The sequence below is a fragment of the Tachysurus fulvidraco genome, chromosome 18, assembly GCF_022655615.1.
Source record: "Tachysurus fulvidraco isolate hzauxx_2018 chromosome 18, HZAU_PFXX_2.0, whole genome shotgun sequence".
In the NCBI taxonomy this organism is placed as follows: Eukaryota; Metazoa; Chordata; class Actinopteri; order Siluriformes; family Bagridae; genus Tachysurus; species Tachysurus fulvidraco.
In genome coordinates this window covers 18,333,346-18,347,047 of record NC_062535.1, presented here as the reverse complement: position 1 = coordinate 18,347,047, position 13,702 = coordinate 18,333,346, and the positions used below count along the sequence as shown (strand labels likewise).

The following is a 13,702-nucleotide window of genomic DNA, read 5'->3' as shown; positions in this document are numbered from 1 at the left end:
GTGAAGTTAACTGGCTTGGTGATGAGATCACCTTGTAATATTGCCAACACCAAAGTAGACATGAGGGTTAGATTTAGGCAATTAGGTTCGGGGAAAGGTTCCAGTTCGTGTGCCATGGTGGTGTAGCTCATGAACATCACTTCAGCTGATCCTGAATGAAATTGCACTTTTCACCTATAACCTGAAATAATCTTTATACTATTCGGTAAGAGCTTTAAAAATTATCATTGGCAAAATTTTGTATTATAAATAAAATGTTTGGACAAACTTTATAATCTAATTGAAACCCCAAGTGGTGTTTATTATTATGTCTGATAAATACTTCATCTAAAGGTGACTCTGCAGACCAATGCAAGATTTATTCTGATTTCATTTGAATTTGTGTAGCTCAGGTGAAGCATTTGATAGAAACTTATATACCTACAGTATGAATGACTGAAATTTAAGGTGAACTACTTTTGGTATTTTGAAATACATTAGTTAAGATTATTTATTTTCCTCAGTAAATTTTAATGTGATTTTAGAATACTGTTGTAGTAGTGATTATGTCTGTCTTCTTGAATTTCAGCAGTCCTTGGTAAAATGTGCGTGTGTACAGTATGTTGCCCAGCCTAACATTTAGCCAGAAAGATATTACTGTAGCACTAAAATTACTATACCCTTGTTGTTTTTTGAAATCCCATTGAGATCTATATCCATAGAAGCATGGCTTGTGTTGAGTTGATGGGTTTTGCTCAAAGTGACATTAGGTCCAACCATGAAAAGCTGAACTTCTGGAAAGATGCATTTGAAATGTCAGGTGTGTTTTTTGACATAGTTTAAACTCTATACTTAAAAGCACATATAAATAAAAGTGCCGTATAGCAAAATTAGTTCATATTTATGTAAGGAGACATTGATGTGAACATATAAGATGTATTATATACAGTAGATGTAGTATTATATCATTTGCTAGCGGTTTCCATACCTAGCGTTTGGAGAGAGAGGCTGATGGAATTGTAGTCATTTGTTTTCTTCAACAGTGTTTTTGCCAGCAGCCAATTTGCAAATAATATCACAATTGCATTCCAATTGGATTCATATTGTATATCGATATGTTCTGCAAGGTCCATTGTTGCAGTCATGTACATTTCCACAATCTTAACAATAAACAGAAGATTTCCACCATAAAAGTCATTTTACATACAATTAGCAAGAGAGTGAAATATTTCTCACCTCTTTTGGTAATTCTGCAGGTAGGTTATTCCGAAGAAATCTCACAAAGTATACTGGACAATTCACATTTAAATTAAGCTAGAAAAAATGAGATCATTACTAATGAAATTGCTGAATGGTGGACATCTCAGAAAAAGAAACATCAAGTTTTACAATTTAATGTCACTTTTCAATCTGACTGTTGTTTTTATGTTTCTCCTTCAAGTGTTTCTTCTTCTCCATTTTTCAATGTTTGTTAAGTTGTACAGTTTTGATTGCTAACTATATTACTAACATTAACTAGCTAATTTGCAGCATGAGTTCTGATCCATCAATTCCATATTCACTAATAATTGGTCTTGGATCACAGACTTGCTATTGTAATTGTATTGCTTTACTCTCCACCTCCCCTCCAGCCCACCAAAGTGAGCCCTCTCCAGAATTATAACCACTTCTAGTTCACTTTCAGGTTCCGGGTCCATTGTGAACATGCACAATTCTTGCTATCATATCATTGTTTGCCTGAGAATTCACCCGTTTTCTCTTTAATGGATCAAATGGATGCCCCTCTGAAAACTATTTCTGTTTTTTGGATTATATGCTCATTTTTCTGGACTCTGTTTATTGCCTCTTGATTTGGATTGTTTGCTCTGTGTTTTGGTGGTTAATAAAACTCTGCAAATGGATTCAGCTATGTAGTATCCTGCCTTGATGCTAAAAAAAAATATATATTATTTATTAAAAATGTAAAATATGTAAGTTAAAAGTTTTTCATTTCTTATTTTTATGTATAATGCCATTCATTCAGAAGATGTCTGTACATATACACATTATATATTATACATCTATTACACAGGTATCTTACCCTGCATAGTTCAGTCTCACTGACGAGCGCAAAGTTAATAATGTCATTACAACTGCACACGGTGTGAGTCCTGTTGCTCTTTATGATGTGACAACTATCCATTCTGTGCACGCTCCAGTCCATACAGGACAGAATGGACCCAGGGTCCAACTCCTTGCCAATAAAAAAAAAGGATCAAAATAAACAATTCAAAATTTTTAAAATGATCATGAAAGTTATTTGAAATAGAAACATACATACTCTGATGTGTTTTATGGTGAAATGGACTGGTTCTATTATCTTTTTGTTCCCGACATTGACAAGTGAGCAAGAGACCATGGGAGACATCAGGGTTTTTTTTGATTCAGTCAGTGTGATAGTGAAATTAGGATTAAAGATGTCTTCCATATTGATGTAAGTCATAAAGGCCACAGCAGCTGATCCTGAGTACAGATTTAAAGATTAAAACCAAGTGCTTAAATATGTTTATAATCTATTGACAGTTGCACAAATAGACGGTATATAGTGAAGGCAATGTCGCTAGATTGATTAAGATTATATGATTAAATTAAGATAGATTAAGATTAAATTAAGATCCTATAAAAAGATCAACTGAATTCTGACTTTTATCATTTTATTTTAGGTCAAACATTTATGCTAACTTTTAGACTTTTTTACTTTATACTTCGTGGAGACAATGTTTCTATAGCAGTCTGTTAATTGACCTGGAACGGTTTGAATATCTGATGAAATTAACTTTCCAAACACATTGTAAAGAAAAGTACTGTACCGTTATTTACTATTGAAAGCCCAATTAGATCAATATCCATAGAAACGTGGCTTGTGACGAGTGTCGGAGTTGTGTTCAAGTTGGCATGAGGTCCGACCATGAAAACTTGAACCTCTGGAAAAATATTAAACATGATTCAGTGACTTTTTTTTGGTGTCTGCTCTAGTCTAAATATTTGTTTTATTTTCTATTACTCTCGTTTTGATTTAGCATCAGGCTAATGAATGTATCGCATGTATGTATGTATGTACGTGTTCGGAGCTGTTGTGGAGCTGTTTATTAATATCCTCTAGTCTTACAGAAAAATCAGTTTGTATCAGACCTCCTTGATCATACACGTTATTCAAAAATCTAGCAAATAAAATAAGCTAAATGACATCATTTGTCCCTAATTGGAAAATGTCCCCATATTAATTTAAGCCCCTAGACAATTTGTTTCTCTGTTAAATTCCTTACCTAGATTTTGGACAGAGAAGCTGATGTTGCTGTAAGTGTCTGTTTTCAACACCAGTTTAGACAACAGTTTCTTAGTTACATTCAATAAATCAAGTCCATAGGAGGCTAAGTTAGTTCTGTCAGTAGCATGGTTTAGCACAAGAGTTGAAATATTCATTATTGATTTTAAAGAATTTTCCACTTCCTACAAGACGAGACGAGAGACACCGATTATTATTATATTCAAATATTCAGGCAGTGCAAATTCTGTTAAAGTATTACAGACCAAAAAAATCTCACCTCCTGAGATAGGTTTTCGGCCATACTGTAATGGATCTGTTTCAGGAAGTCTTGTGCACAATTTACAGTTAAATTAACCTACAACAAAAAGATTAGCATTTATATAAACATTAAAATGGCTGGAAATAACAGAACAATACAGACAATTTTGAATTAAAATGTTACCTGACATTCTTCAAGCAGTTCTACATCAGGACCTGAAAGACACGATGCATTGTGCAGAATTGCAAACTTCAGATTGTTATTACACATTATTTTTTATTATGTATCTTAAAAATGCAATAAACAAACAAACAAACAAACAAACAAACAAATAGAGCTACTTTGGAAGCTGGTGTTTGTAGTGAAGTGATTTGCATATTAATGATTTGCATAATTCAGGTAATAAATTCCAGTCTAATCAGGGAAACTTTTCTGTACATGAAGAAATTCATGGTATTATAAAAAGGGGGGGGGTCAGATTCATAAAACTGTGACAAATTGATCCAGTATCAGTCGATTTTATTAAATATTAATCTCACTTTGAATTTTGTATAACCGAATATGCAAATTTAATAAATGAAACTCATCTGTTTCTTTAGGCGAGATGTGAGATATGATTCCACAATTCTGTCACTTCCTTTATTTCTTACTTACTGCTGAACGAAGCAAATGCCGTCAGTATGAGAACAGTGACTCCTGGTGGAGAGACACGGGAATGAACCTTTATGTAATGTTCCTGATATCTGCTACATCACATACTGTATCTGTTAGAATTATTGTGTATAAGTAGAATTAAATTGTTACAGTTTTACATCTGTGTGGTTTAGATATTAGTTAGAAAGATACGTATTAAATGTCACAAAGCCACACGGATTTAATATTAAATATTACATCGAAAAACATTCTATGAGACGATAATTCTTACTAAAGTACAGTTTATATTATAATATAAAAATGATATGATGAAATTAATACAATGTTCAGTGCCATTTTTAAACATGATATTTATTTTAATTCTAAAATACTAAAATAAAGCTGGTTTGCCAACATGAAAAGGAAACACGAAAGCAAAAAAGTCAGATTTTGCAATTTTTAATAAAAGAAATATAACCTTTCTGTCACAGCAAACATATTTTTAAATGTTATTTTTTCTGTTACTGCATCATAATAGCGAATGTGTACGTATTAGTGTACATATTTAACCACGTTAAACAGTTAAATAGCTTTAATATTAATATATAATCTTTTAATTTTAATTTCAACATATATGAGTGAACATAGAAATCTTTTCTTTACAAGACGAACTAAACACACCTCAGTGTATGAATAATTTACTCACCTTTCAGTAGATAAATCATGTTCAATTTACTATTTTCTCTTGTAGTCCATGTAAATGTCTTTGTTTACAGAAAGAACGACTGAATGTAAGTGGTTTTTTAACAGCACTAGATATCTCTGTGTGCCTATCACTAAATCTATATGATTTGCATTTGGCATCTAAAATGTGATGCGTCTTTGTTATGCAGCAGCAAAGCGACGTTTGCATAGACAAAGTTACACAATGAGTGAGAACGAAAAACAATCGTATATTCAACACCTTTAACAACATCAGAGGTTCTTGAATGTTTTGTATCCAGGAACTCTTTTAACTGTCTAATAAATTATATTCAGATTCAACAAAGATTTCAACAATACTTTATATTTATCGTAGCGATAGTTTTAAAGAAAGAATTAGATCCGAGATGACATTATTTATAAGCCTACATGTTTTCGATATGTTAAAGAGCAAACCCAGTGAACATGCAATGTTTTTAATTTCATCTACACTACTGTTCAAAAGTTTGGGATGTCTTGGAAATGTCCTTGTCCTTGATTTCCAGTAGTGCAGCGGAGCCTCATTCCGTCTCCTTTTTCCGGTTAGAACCTGTTTGTGCTGTTCTATGAAGGTTCACAGCATTGGAGATAAGTTCTTACCATGAACAATAAGAACTTGGCTGTTTTGAGCAAACCCACAACTCCCGATGCTCCAGATACTAAACTAACCTACAGGCCACTTTTATTGCTCCCTTAATCAGTACAACAGTTTTCAGCGATGCTAGCAAATAGGTTTTAAACCCATAAAATGAGATTGAAACAGAACAGTGATGGTTGCTCATTAAATGGAATTAAGCCTTTTTATTCACACATAATTTTGAGATACACAATCTCACTTCTTTTGTTTATTTCTGCAGAAAAAAATAAGCAAATTTGTTGACAAAGTGACAAAACCTTTCATTATTAGTTCGATAAAAGTCAATCACATTTGATTCGGCCAAACACCGTTTTAATGTAATTTACAATAAAAGAACGATTTAGTTAAGAAGAAAAGGCAATAGCATGTAATGATAGTAACGATAATGATAGTAAGTGTTATCATTGGCGCTTGATAGTAGCGTAGACATCAGGTGACTCCTGTGGAATAGCAGGCGTGTGATTGAGCACATGGGATCTCTGCACAAGGTAGGAAACGGGTCGTGTTGAAGTGAATATTGGTGCACAACTCTGAGGTCGTGGACAGTTTCCAGACACGACTGCCCCTGGATGTTGAACTTGGTTTTCTCCAGAGAAGCTCTGAATCACTGCGGGTTTTAAGTGGCATGGGAGAGTACGAGTCCGGTTTCGGCTCGGTTTTGGAGCTGCATAGGTGCAATCTGGCCTCTGGACAGGGGATAAATAGTTGCTTTCAACCTAAAAAAAAAAAGAAAGGGAAAATAATAAATGTGTAATAGCCATACAGAATGTAAACACATGACTATGATAGTTTCTAATGAATTCACCTTAAATTTAAAGAAACTTAATTTAAAGCCCACAGACTCAGACCAGCAGTTAGTAAAGACAGATAAATTAGTTGAAAGTAAACACACACAGACAGACACACACACACACTCACACACAGACACACATACACACAGACAGGCACACACACACGCACACAGACACACACACGCACACAGACACACCCACATACACACACATACACGCACACACACACAGACACACACACACATACACACAGACAGACACACACACACAGACAGACACACACATAAACACACACATACACACACACGCACACAGATAGACACACACAGACACACACTCACATTCACAAACACACACACATACATACACACACACACACACACACTTACAGAGTGACCTTGTCCACATACCACATCAGGTTCTGAGTCATTTCCGTGCTGTGTTGATGCTACAGGAAACAAAACAGTTTGTCAGTGTTTTATAAATGTTGTAATGTTGAGTGTTTTATAAAGTACTTCTTTTATCACCTTCTTTTGCCTTGTTGACCTTTATAATGACAAATACGGCACTCATAATCCCACACAGCAGCAGAACTGCACCCAGATAGAGTCCGAGATGCACAGATTCATCTGATTTAAAAAATAAAAACATTACTAATATAAACTTGTCCTACAGCTTGCTAGGTTTGGGTTTGGTAGGTTTTGGTTGGAAGCTTGTTCAAACATTATGCATGCATTTGTCTGTATAGAATGGATGAGACTATGAACACACTGGTATATTTGTATTGTTACCTCTACCGAAGGGTTGTTGGTCCTGTGGTTCCGTGGTTCTCAGTCTGGTTATTGTGGCTGTAGTTTGGGAAACGAAAGTCAGTGAGAAAAGCAGAGAAACATATTCCTGTCTGTAAACATTATAGTGATAACTGTGCAAATATTATAGACTTAAGTAAATAAATAAATATATAATAGGCCAAGAGTCTTTAAAAATGCAGAGCTTATGTAGATCAGTAAATCGTGTACTGTAGGAGCCGCTTCATGCTAATCCAATCCGAATGCCTATGATGTGTTAGGTTTTAGGGTTCAGACTAAAATAAAAGTACATTTGTGATTTCACATTTGGTGATTAAATGTGTTATAATGTTGAAAATCTATTGCAACTTATGAATCCCTTCTACTTCTGATAATAGTCTTCAGGGGTTAATAATAAGATGTGAGATCTCACTTCTCACCATTTTCAGTGGTTACATCTTGCACAACATCAAGGTTAACCTCTAGCCGATAATTCTCCTTCGCCCGTTTCACCCCACACCAGTAAAGCCCAGCGTCCTCCACACTCAGGTTCCTGATAGTTACGGTGAACTCTCTGTTCTCTTTATTGTCCTCCACAGAATATCTGCCATCCCGGACCCACATTACTCCGCTGCTCAGTGTCACAAGCTGTGTTTCAGGTTTGCCTTTATTGAAGTACTTTTGAAAGTTCTCATTTCCTTTGAGGTATGAACAGAGAACGGTAACATTTCCTCCCAGTGGTCCTTTCACTCTGACTCCTCCAGACACCTCAGCGGATTCAGCTGACAGAAAGCCTCCATGTGACATAATGCCTAGTTAATATGTAGGTTTTATAAAGAAATGAAATTAAGGTACAAAAAAAATATGTTCAAGATGCAGTTAAGAGTTTTATATTTCTCATTTCTGCCACTTTACCAGCTGTACACGGGCAGATCATTATAAACCGTGTGAAGCAGATCGTCAGGTTAAATTGTTTTAACAATGGAACAATTTAATTTTACCAATTTAATATATACACACATACACACATGCACATATGTGTATAAAAAAGGATTGTCTTAAGTTTGTTTATATATATATATAAAATGTACCAAATCTGCAGCACTTCAAAAATAGTATAGCATTTTTGCCTATTCCAGCTCTCTACACTGTATATATATATAATCACTTTTTTATATCGTTATTAAAAGATCATTTTTGTATTACGTATAAAAAATATTGTACTTACATTCAAAAAGAATCAGACTCACAGCTATAATGTTCATGATGAGGAGAAGATGAAAAACAAAATGAATAATATATTAAAATGATATTTAAGACATATAGAGAATAAAGACTGGGTTTATGTGTGGCTCATTAAAACGCAGCGGTTTCAGAATAAAACATAACCAGTCTGCTGGCTAGATCTGAGGGGAAGTCTGTGTGTGTGTCTGTGTTTGTGTGTGTGTGTGTGTGTGTGTGTGTGTGTGTGTGTGTGTGTGTGTGTGTGTGTGTGTGTGTGTGTGTGTGTGTGTGTGTGTGTTATTTGGGGCAGTCCCACTCATGTTGTTCATGTCCCAATAAGAATAAGAATATTTGAGCAACAAAAACAACAAGAAAATTTAGATTAGAATAAGTTGCTATGTGTGTGTGTGTGTGTGTGTGTGTGTGTGTGTGTGTGTGTGTGTGTGTGTGTGTGTGTTTGTGTGTGTGTTTGTGTGTGTGTGTGTGCACGTGCGTGTGCATGTGTGTGTGTGTGTGTGAGAGAGAGAGAGAGAGAGAGAGAGAGAGAGAGAGAGAGAGAGAGAGAGAGAGAGAGCGAGAGAGAGAGAGAGAGACCCTGTTCTGTGTTTCTTGTGGTTTACTCCTAAATTCTAAGTTAAATAGAATCAACACACACACACACACACACACACACACACACACACACACACACACACACACACACACACACACACACACATATTTCATGGTGCATTATGTGGCATCATTTAGTAGTTGAATGAATAAAAGACAGTTTTTAATGAAGGAAAACATTTATAATTAAAATCATTTATAATAATGAGAACATTTTTAATTTAATGAGCTTCATTAACATGACCGCAGTGTTTACAGTGTCACTAAAGCAGGTAATGAGACTTTATTCACTGTCTCTTGATTAAGGACCTGCAAAACACTGTGTTAAGTTTTAAATAATGTTTGTTAATGTTATAGGGGACAAATACAATAAAATATTTTTATATTTCATGCAGTTTGATGATTTGTTCCTTGACATTATGGACGTAACCTGAAGAATATAGCTGAAATATTGTACAGTGTAACAGAGTACATGCTTCTTTTTATAAGTCGTGGACACTTAATGTGTAAGTGTAGGGTTGTGTTTTTTCAGGAGACAGATAGAGTTGAAGTGCAGGTTTAATTGGTGTCACACAGAAATCAACAAGAGCATGACCTGAAAGTAATAAACATCTCAAGACAACACAAGAGAACATTCCAAGATCTTGAACATAACATAAGCCTGGGATCTTGTGATGTTCAGGGGCTGATGGGTGACAAAGTCCTGATCTGTATTTCACTAAACTTTTCAATTTTTTTCTGCCTGTCCATCGTTACTTATCACTCTGAAGTAGAAAAACACTTTTGCCTACAGTGAATCTCTGTGCTCACAAATTTGCCACCTACTTTAAGGACACGGATTCTGTCGTGTTCTGTAAGTTTATGTTTTGGTCTGCAGTTGGAGAGGTTTTTAGAAACAGCATTAAAATAAGCAATTGTGATTAGAAATCAGGTAAGTGTGTACATTATCTATTAGAATCTATTTTATCTCATTTAAGAAAATCAATCTGCGAAAGTTATAATCCAGTATCAGGGGTCTTGCTAGAGAACGAACCCATTTCTGATTATTGATTGTTTTATTCAATTCATTTCAAGTTTATTTGTATGGCGTTTTTACAATTGACATTGTCTCAAAGCAGCTTTACAAAACATAAACATAGAACAAAAGTTTATTGCAATAATATAAAGATTAATAAAGTACAAAATTCAAGATTAATATTAGATAGATTTAGTTCACAATATATATGTATATATATTTATCCCAAATGAGCAGCAGTGGCAAGGAAAAAGGGCCTTACTCAGGGGCCCAACAGTTGAGCTTGGTGGACCTGGGGCCCTACTTCAAAATACAAGACTGTATTTGAGGACTGAGGAGACACAGCTAGCAGTCTGGTGCTTCATGTGTTAATGAGTTGTGGTGTGAATTGTTATTTAGTTGAATAAGTACATCCTGTTTTAAGGCCTAATTAACTTGGCTCTGTTCCCACACTAACAACAAATCAATCATGTAGTGATTTTCTCATTATACTTTATCATATTAACATTTGCACATTATTGTGTCCCCTGGAATGACTAAAACCTGGAAATTACACATACAGTATTTTGGTTCTTTGAGGTGACGTCTGGGGTTTCAGAGGCATTCTCTTCTGCAGGACCGCTGTGGTTTATCTCATCATATGATCAGATGTCCTGAAATTAAGAAAGGTGAAAAAAAATATAAAATATAACTGCATTATATATAAATATTGAGCTATACAAATCTCCATGTATTCTGCTGTATTGGGCTGACTTGTGCCTGAGAAGGGGGGGGAGAGAGAGAGAGAGAGAGAGAGAGAGAGAGAGAGAGAGAGAGAGAGAGAGAGAGAGAGAGAGAGAGAGAGAGAAATCTCGGTTTAATTGTTTATAACTATATAATGGTATAAAGAGGATTATATTGTACCTGCACTGCTTTGAACTACACTGAATTCGAAGACACAGAAAATGACTAACAACACCAGCAGGATTCCACCAAAAGTCCATCTAATGTAGGAATAGATGCCTGTAAAACAATCAAAAACATAATAATAAATAAAAAATTATTCTAAACTGTAATAATCAGTGAGGTTAGAGAATAAAGACTGGTTTATATAACTATGTAAACCACAGTGATCTTTAGTGGGCTACAGTTGAGAGGAAGTGAGGTGTGTGTGTTTGTGTGTGTGTGTGTATGTGTGTGTGTATGTGTGTGTGTATGTGTGTGTCTGTTTGTGTGTGTTTGTGTGTGTGTGTATGTGTGTGTATGTGTGTGTGTGTGTGTGTGTGTGTGTGTGTGTGTGTGTGTGTGTGTGTGTGTGTGTGTGTGTTTGTTTGTTTGTGTGTATGTGGGTATGTGTGTGTTTGTGTGTGTTTGTGTGGATGGGTGTGTGTGTGTTTGGGTGTGTGTGTGTGTGTGTGTGTGTGTGTGTGTGTGTGTGTGTGTGTGTGTGTGTGTATGTGTAGAATTAACACTCCCAACCACACAAACACACTTTCAGACTAAAAATGAAAAACTACTAATCACTATATACTGTAGATCATGTCCTAAAGATATCATTAAATATTCTGATAAATTTGAGCATTTCTTCTTTAGGACTGAGGACATGTCGTATGTCGTATGGAGAAGTTTGGATAAACATCAAAATACAAGCAACGTGTCATAACAAGCAGTCAAGCTGTGCCTTCATTTCTGCTTTCAGTTTTTCTGGGCTTAGAATGAACATCTTTAGTTTTGTTCCATACCTGAAAGTGTCTGAGACTCTCTGGGCCGAGTAGAACTTCCTGTCGTCTCTGTCACACTTTCTGATCTATATGTTGCTGCTGTAATGTGTCTTTCTGTTCATTACACACAAACAAGTCCACATCAGTCTCCAGTAACACACATCACACTTCAGAATATTTATACTGTTGTGAGATGCACTGAGATTAAGATGCTTTATTTTTTAATTTCTTACACGAACTTGTAAAACTTTATAAACTTTATAAAATTCACACCTACACTTTTACACATTTCTCATCACTGCATCTCAAACCACAGGCAGCACCTTGTAGGTGTCATTTACCCCTCAGTGTGTGCCAGGGGGTACGACTTCACTTTGTGCTTTATTCTGACCGGGGTACAGGAAGGTAGCTTGTAATAACGGTTCTTTCCCCCAGAGACACTGAAATTCCAACTCTTATTTTATTTAAATTCTACAACGATTTTGTCCTTTATAGTTACATATAATGATGCTCCTTTACTATAAATGGACAAAATCATTGTATAATGATTCATTAATGTAAGAAAGCGTGTTATAACCAGGACCTGATATTATATATTATATATTATACCTTGTGATATCTAATGGATCTTTTGTGTCTTAGTTGTCTGCTATTGATTTAGGGTTGTCATCATCTGGCAGTCTTTTTTATATGCACAAACCGTTTGTCAACACTGCCTCCTCTCGTATCTTGACATACCGGAAATGGAGGTTAATTAACCCTTCTGACTTTACTGTTTTTATTGACTCTTCGTTAAGTAGTTTCTCTGTCTGATCCTCTAGAAACAAGGTTAAATTCTGCTCTCTTATCTGGCCTGGACTTATTTGGTCCTCAAAAGTCATGATCTGTTTCATTTTGTACATCCTTCTCCATAGTATAATGAAGATTTGCGTATGATGAAGACATCTTGCCGTAAAATGGAGCGTAGGTGGCGACTCTCAGGTCTGACTGTACATCATCAATTATGGAAAGACTGCATACATGAATATAAGGCTGGTATTGTTTCTGCCAGATCTGATTAATGACAGTCAAGGAAATTCTCTTAACAAATTGCTAAATCATAAAACTGTCTCATGTTACTGCTTCTGATCATCTCTGTAATAAGTTCCTGAATTTCTTTGGCACGAAGGGTGAAAATGTTCGTAGAGGTTTTTATGCTTTTACTTCATTGTCTTCTTCTAAAAGCGAATACTGTACTGTCACCAAATTCAACTCACACATCGCTGATGTCTTGATAGTTATACTACAACACTTACTTGGGGGAAATATTTTCATATAAAAAAACATAAAAATGATACAAAAAGACATTTCTCCAAGTTGACTGTTTTTAGTATTCGCTTTTCGGGTTTTGCACTTTGCAGACGGTCCCTTGGTTCGCACATAGAGACATGTATTTTGTCCACCGCGGAGGAAAGCTGATTTTGAGGAAAATTGGTCTGTAGCTGCCTCTCTACATTACTACGATAGAAAAGAGGTGTTATTTGTGCAGTAACAGCGTTTAGCTCAGGAGTTATTGACTTGGGAAACTCGAATCTGTGAATATGCGGCCAACTTTACTTAAGTACTGTTGATTTCTAGCCAAAAACATCGGAATTTAAAACGCCAAACCAGCGAAGCCCTAGCATACATTAAACTGTATTGTTAAACTGTGGAAAATATTAGCTAATTTTACCCCTTCCTCAATTAAACTAATAACTAATTGCTTAATAACATGCAATATTGACACAATGCTGCATATTTCAATTATATGACTGTAAAGTGCCAATCACTTACCTGAACGTAGCTTACACAGTTGTGAGGAAAGCAGAAATGCCGCCCACTGGCCGAATCTCAGTCACATTCGCGCCGTAGTCTCACTCCACCTATAGGAGGGAAGCTGCATAGCAACCTGAGGTGTGGGACGGAGGATGTCTGCCACACTTGATTTCAGGATTCCTGTGTTTTTCCACGTATAAGCCAAAGGTTTACCACAAGTCC

The 13,702-nt window shown here is 35.5% G+C and overlaps 1 protein-coding gene across 2 annotated transcripts; it reads right to left on the bottom strand.

The window, feature by feature from the left end:
• Positions 1-5,705: 5,705 nt before the first annotated feature.
• On the bottom strand, positions 5,706-8,550 carry LOC113643840 (CMRF35-like molecule 1). 2 transcript variants are annotated; one of them, XM_047803613.1, is made up of 6 exons: positions 8,364-8,550; positions 7,576-7,947; positions 7,139-7,195; positions 6,875-6,976; positions 6,737-6,795; positions 5,706-6,272 (listed from the first exon to the last, which is right to left on the bottom strand). In XM_047803613.1, exons 1-6 carry the CDS (start codon positions 8,398-8,400, stop codon positions 5,958-5,960), a joined length of 942 nt encoding a protein of 313 aa, XP_047659569.1. In that variant the 5' UTR covers positions 8,401-8,550; the 3' UTR covers positions 5,706-5,957. The 2 variants fall into 2 exon arrangements, with proteins under 2 accessions (XP_047659569.1, XP_047659570.1); XM_047803614.1 differs by having other exon boundaries at positions 6,758-6,795.
• Between the last annotated feature and the right edge of the window lie 5,152 nt (positions 8,551-13,702).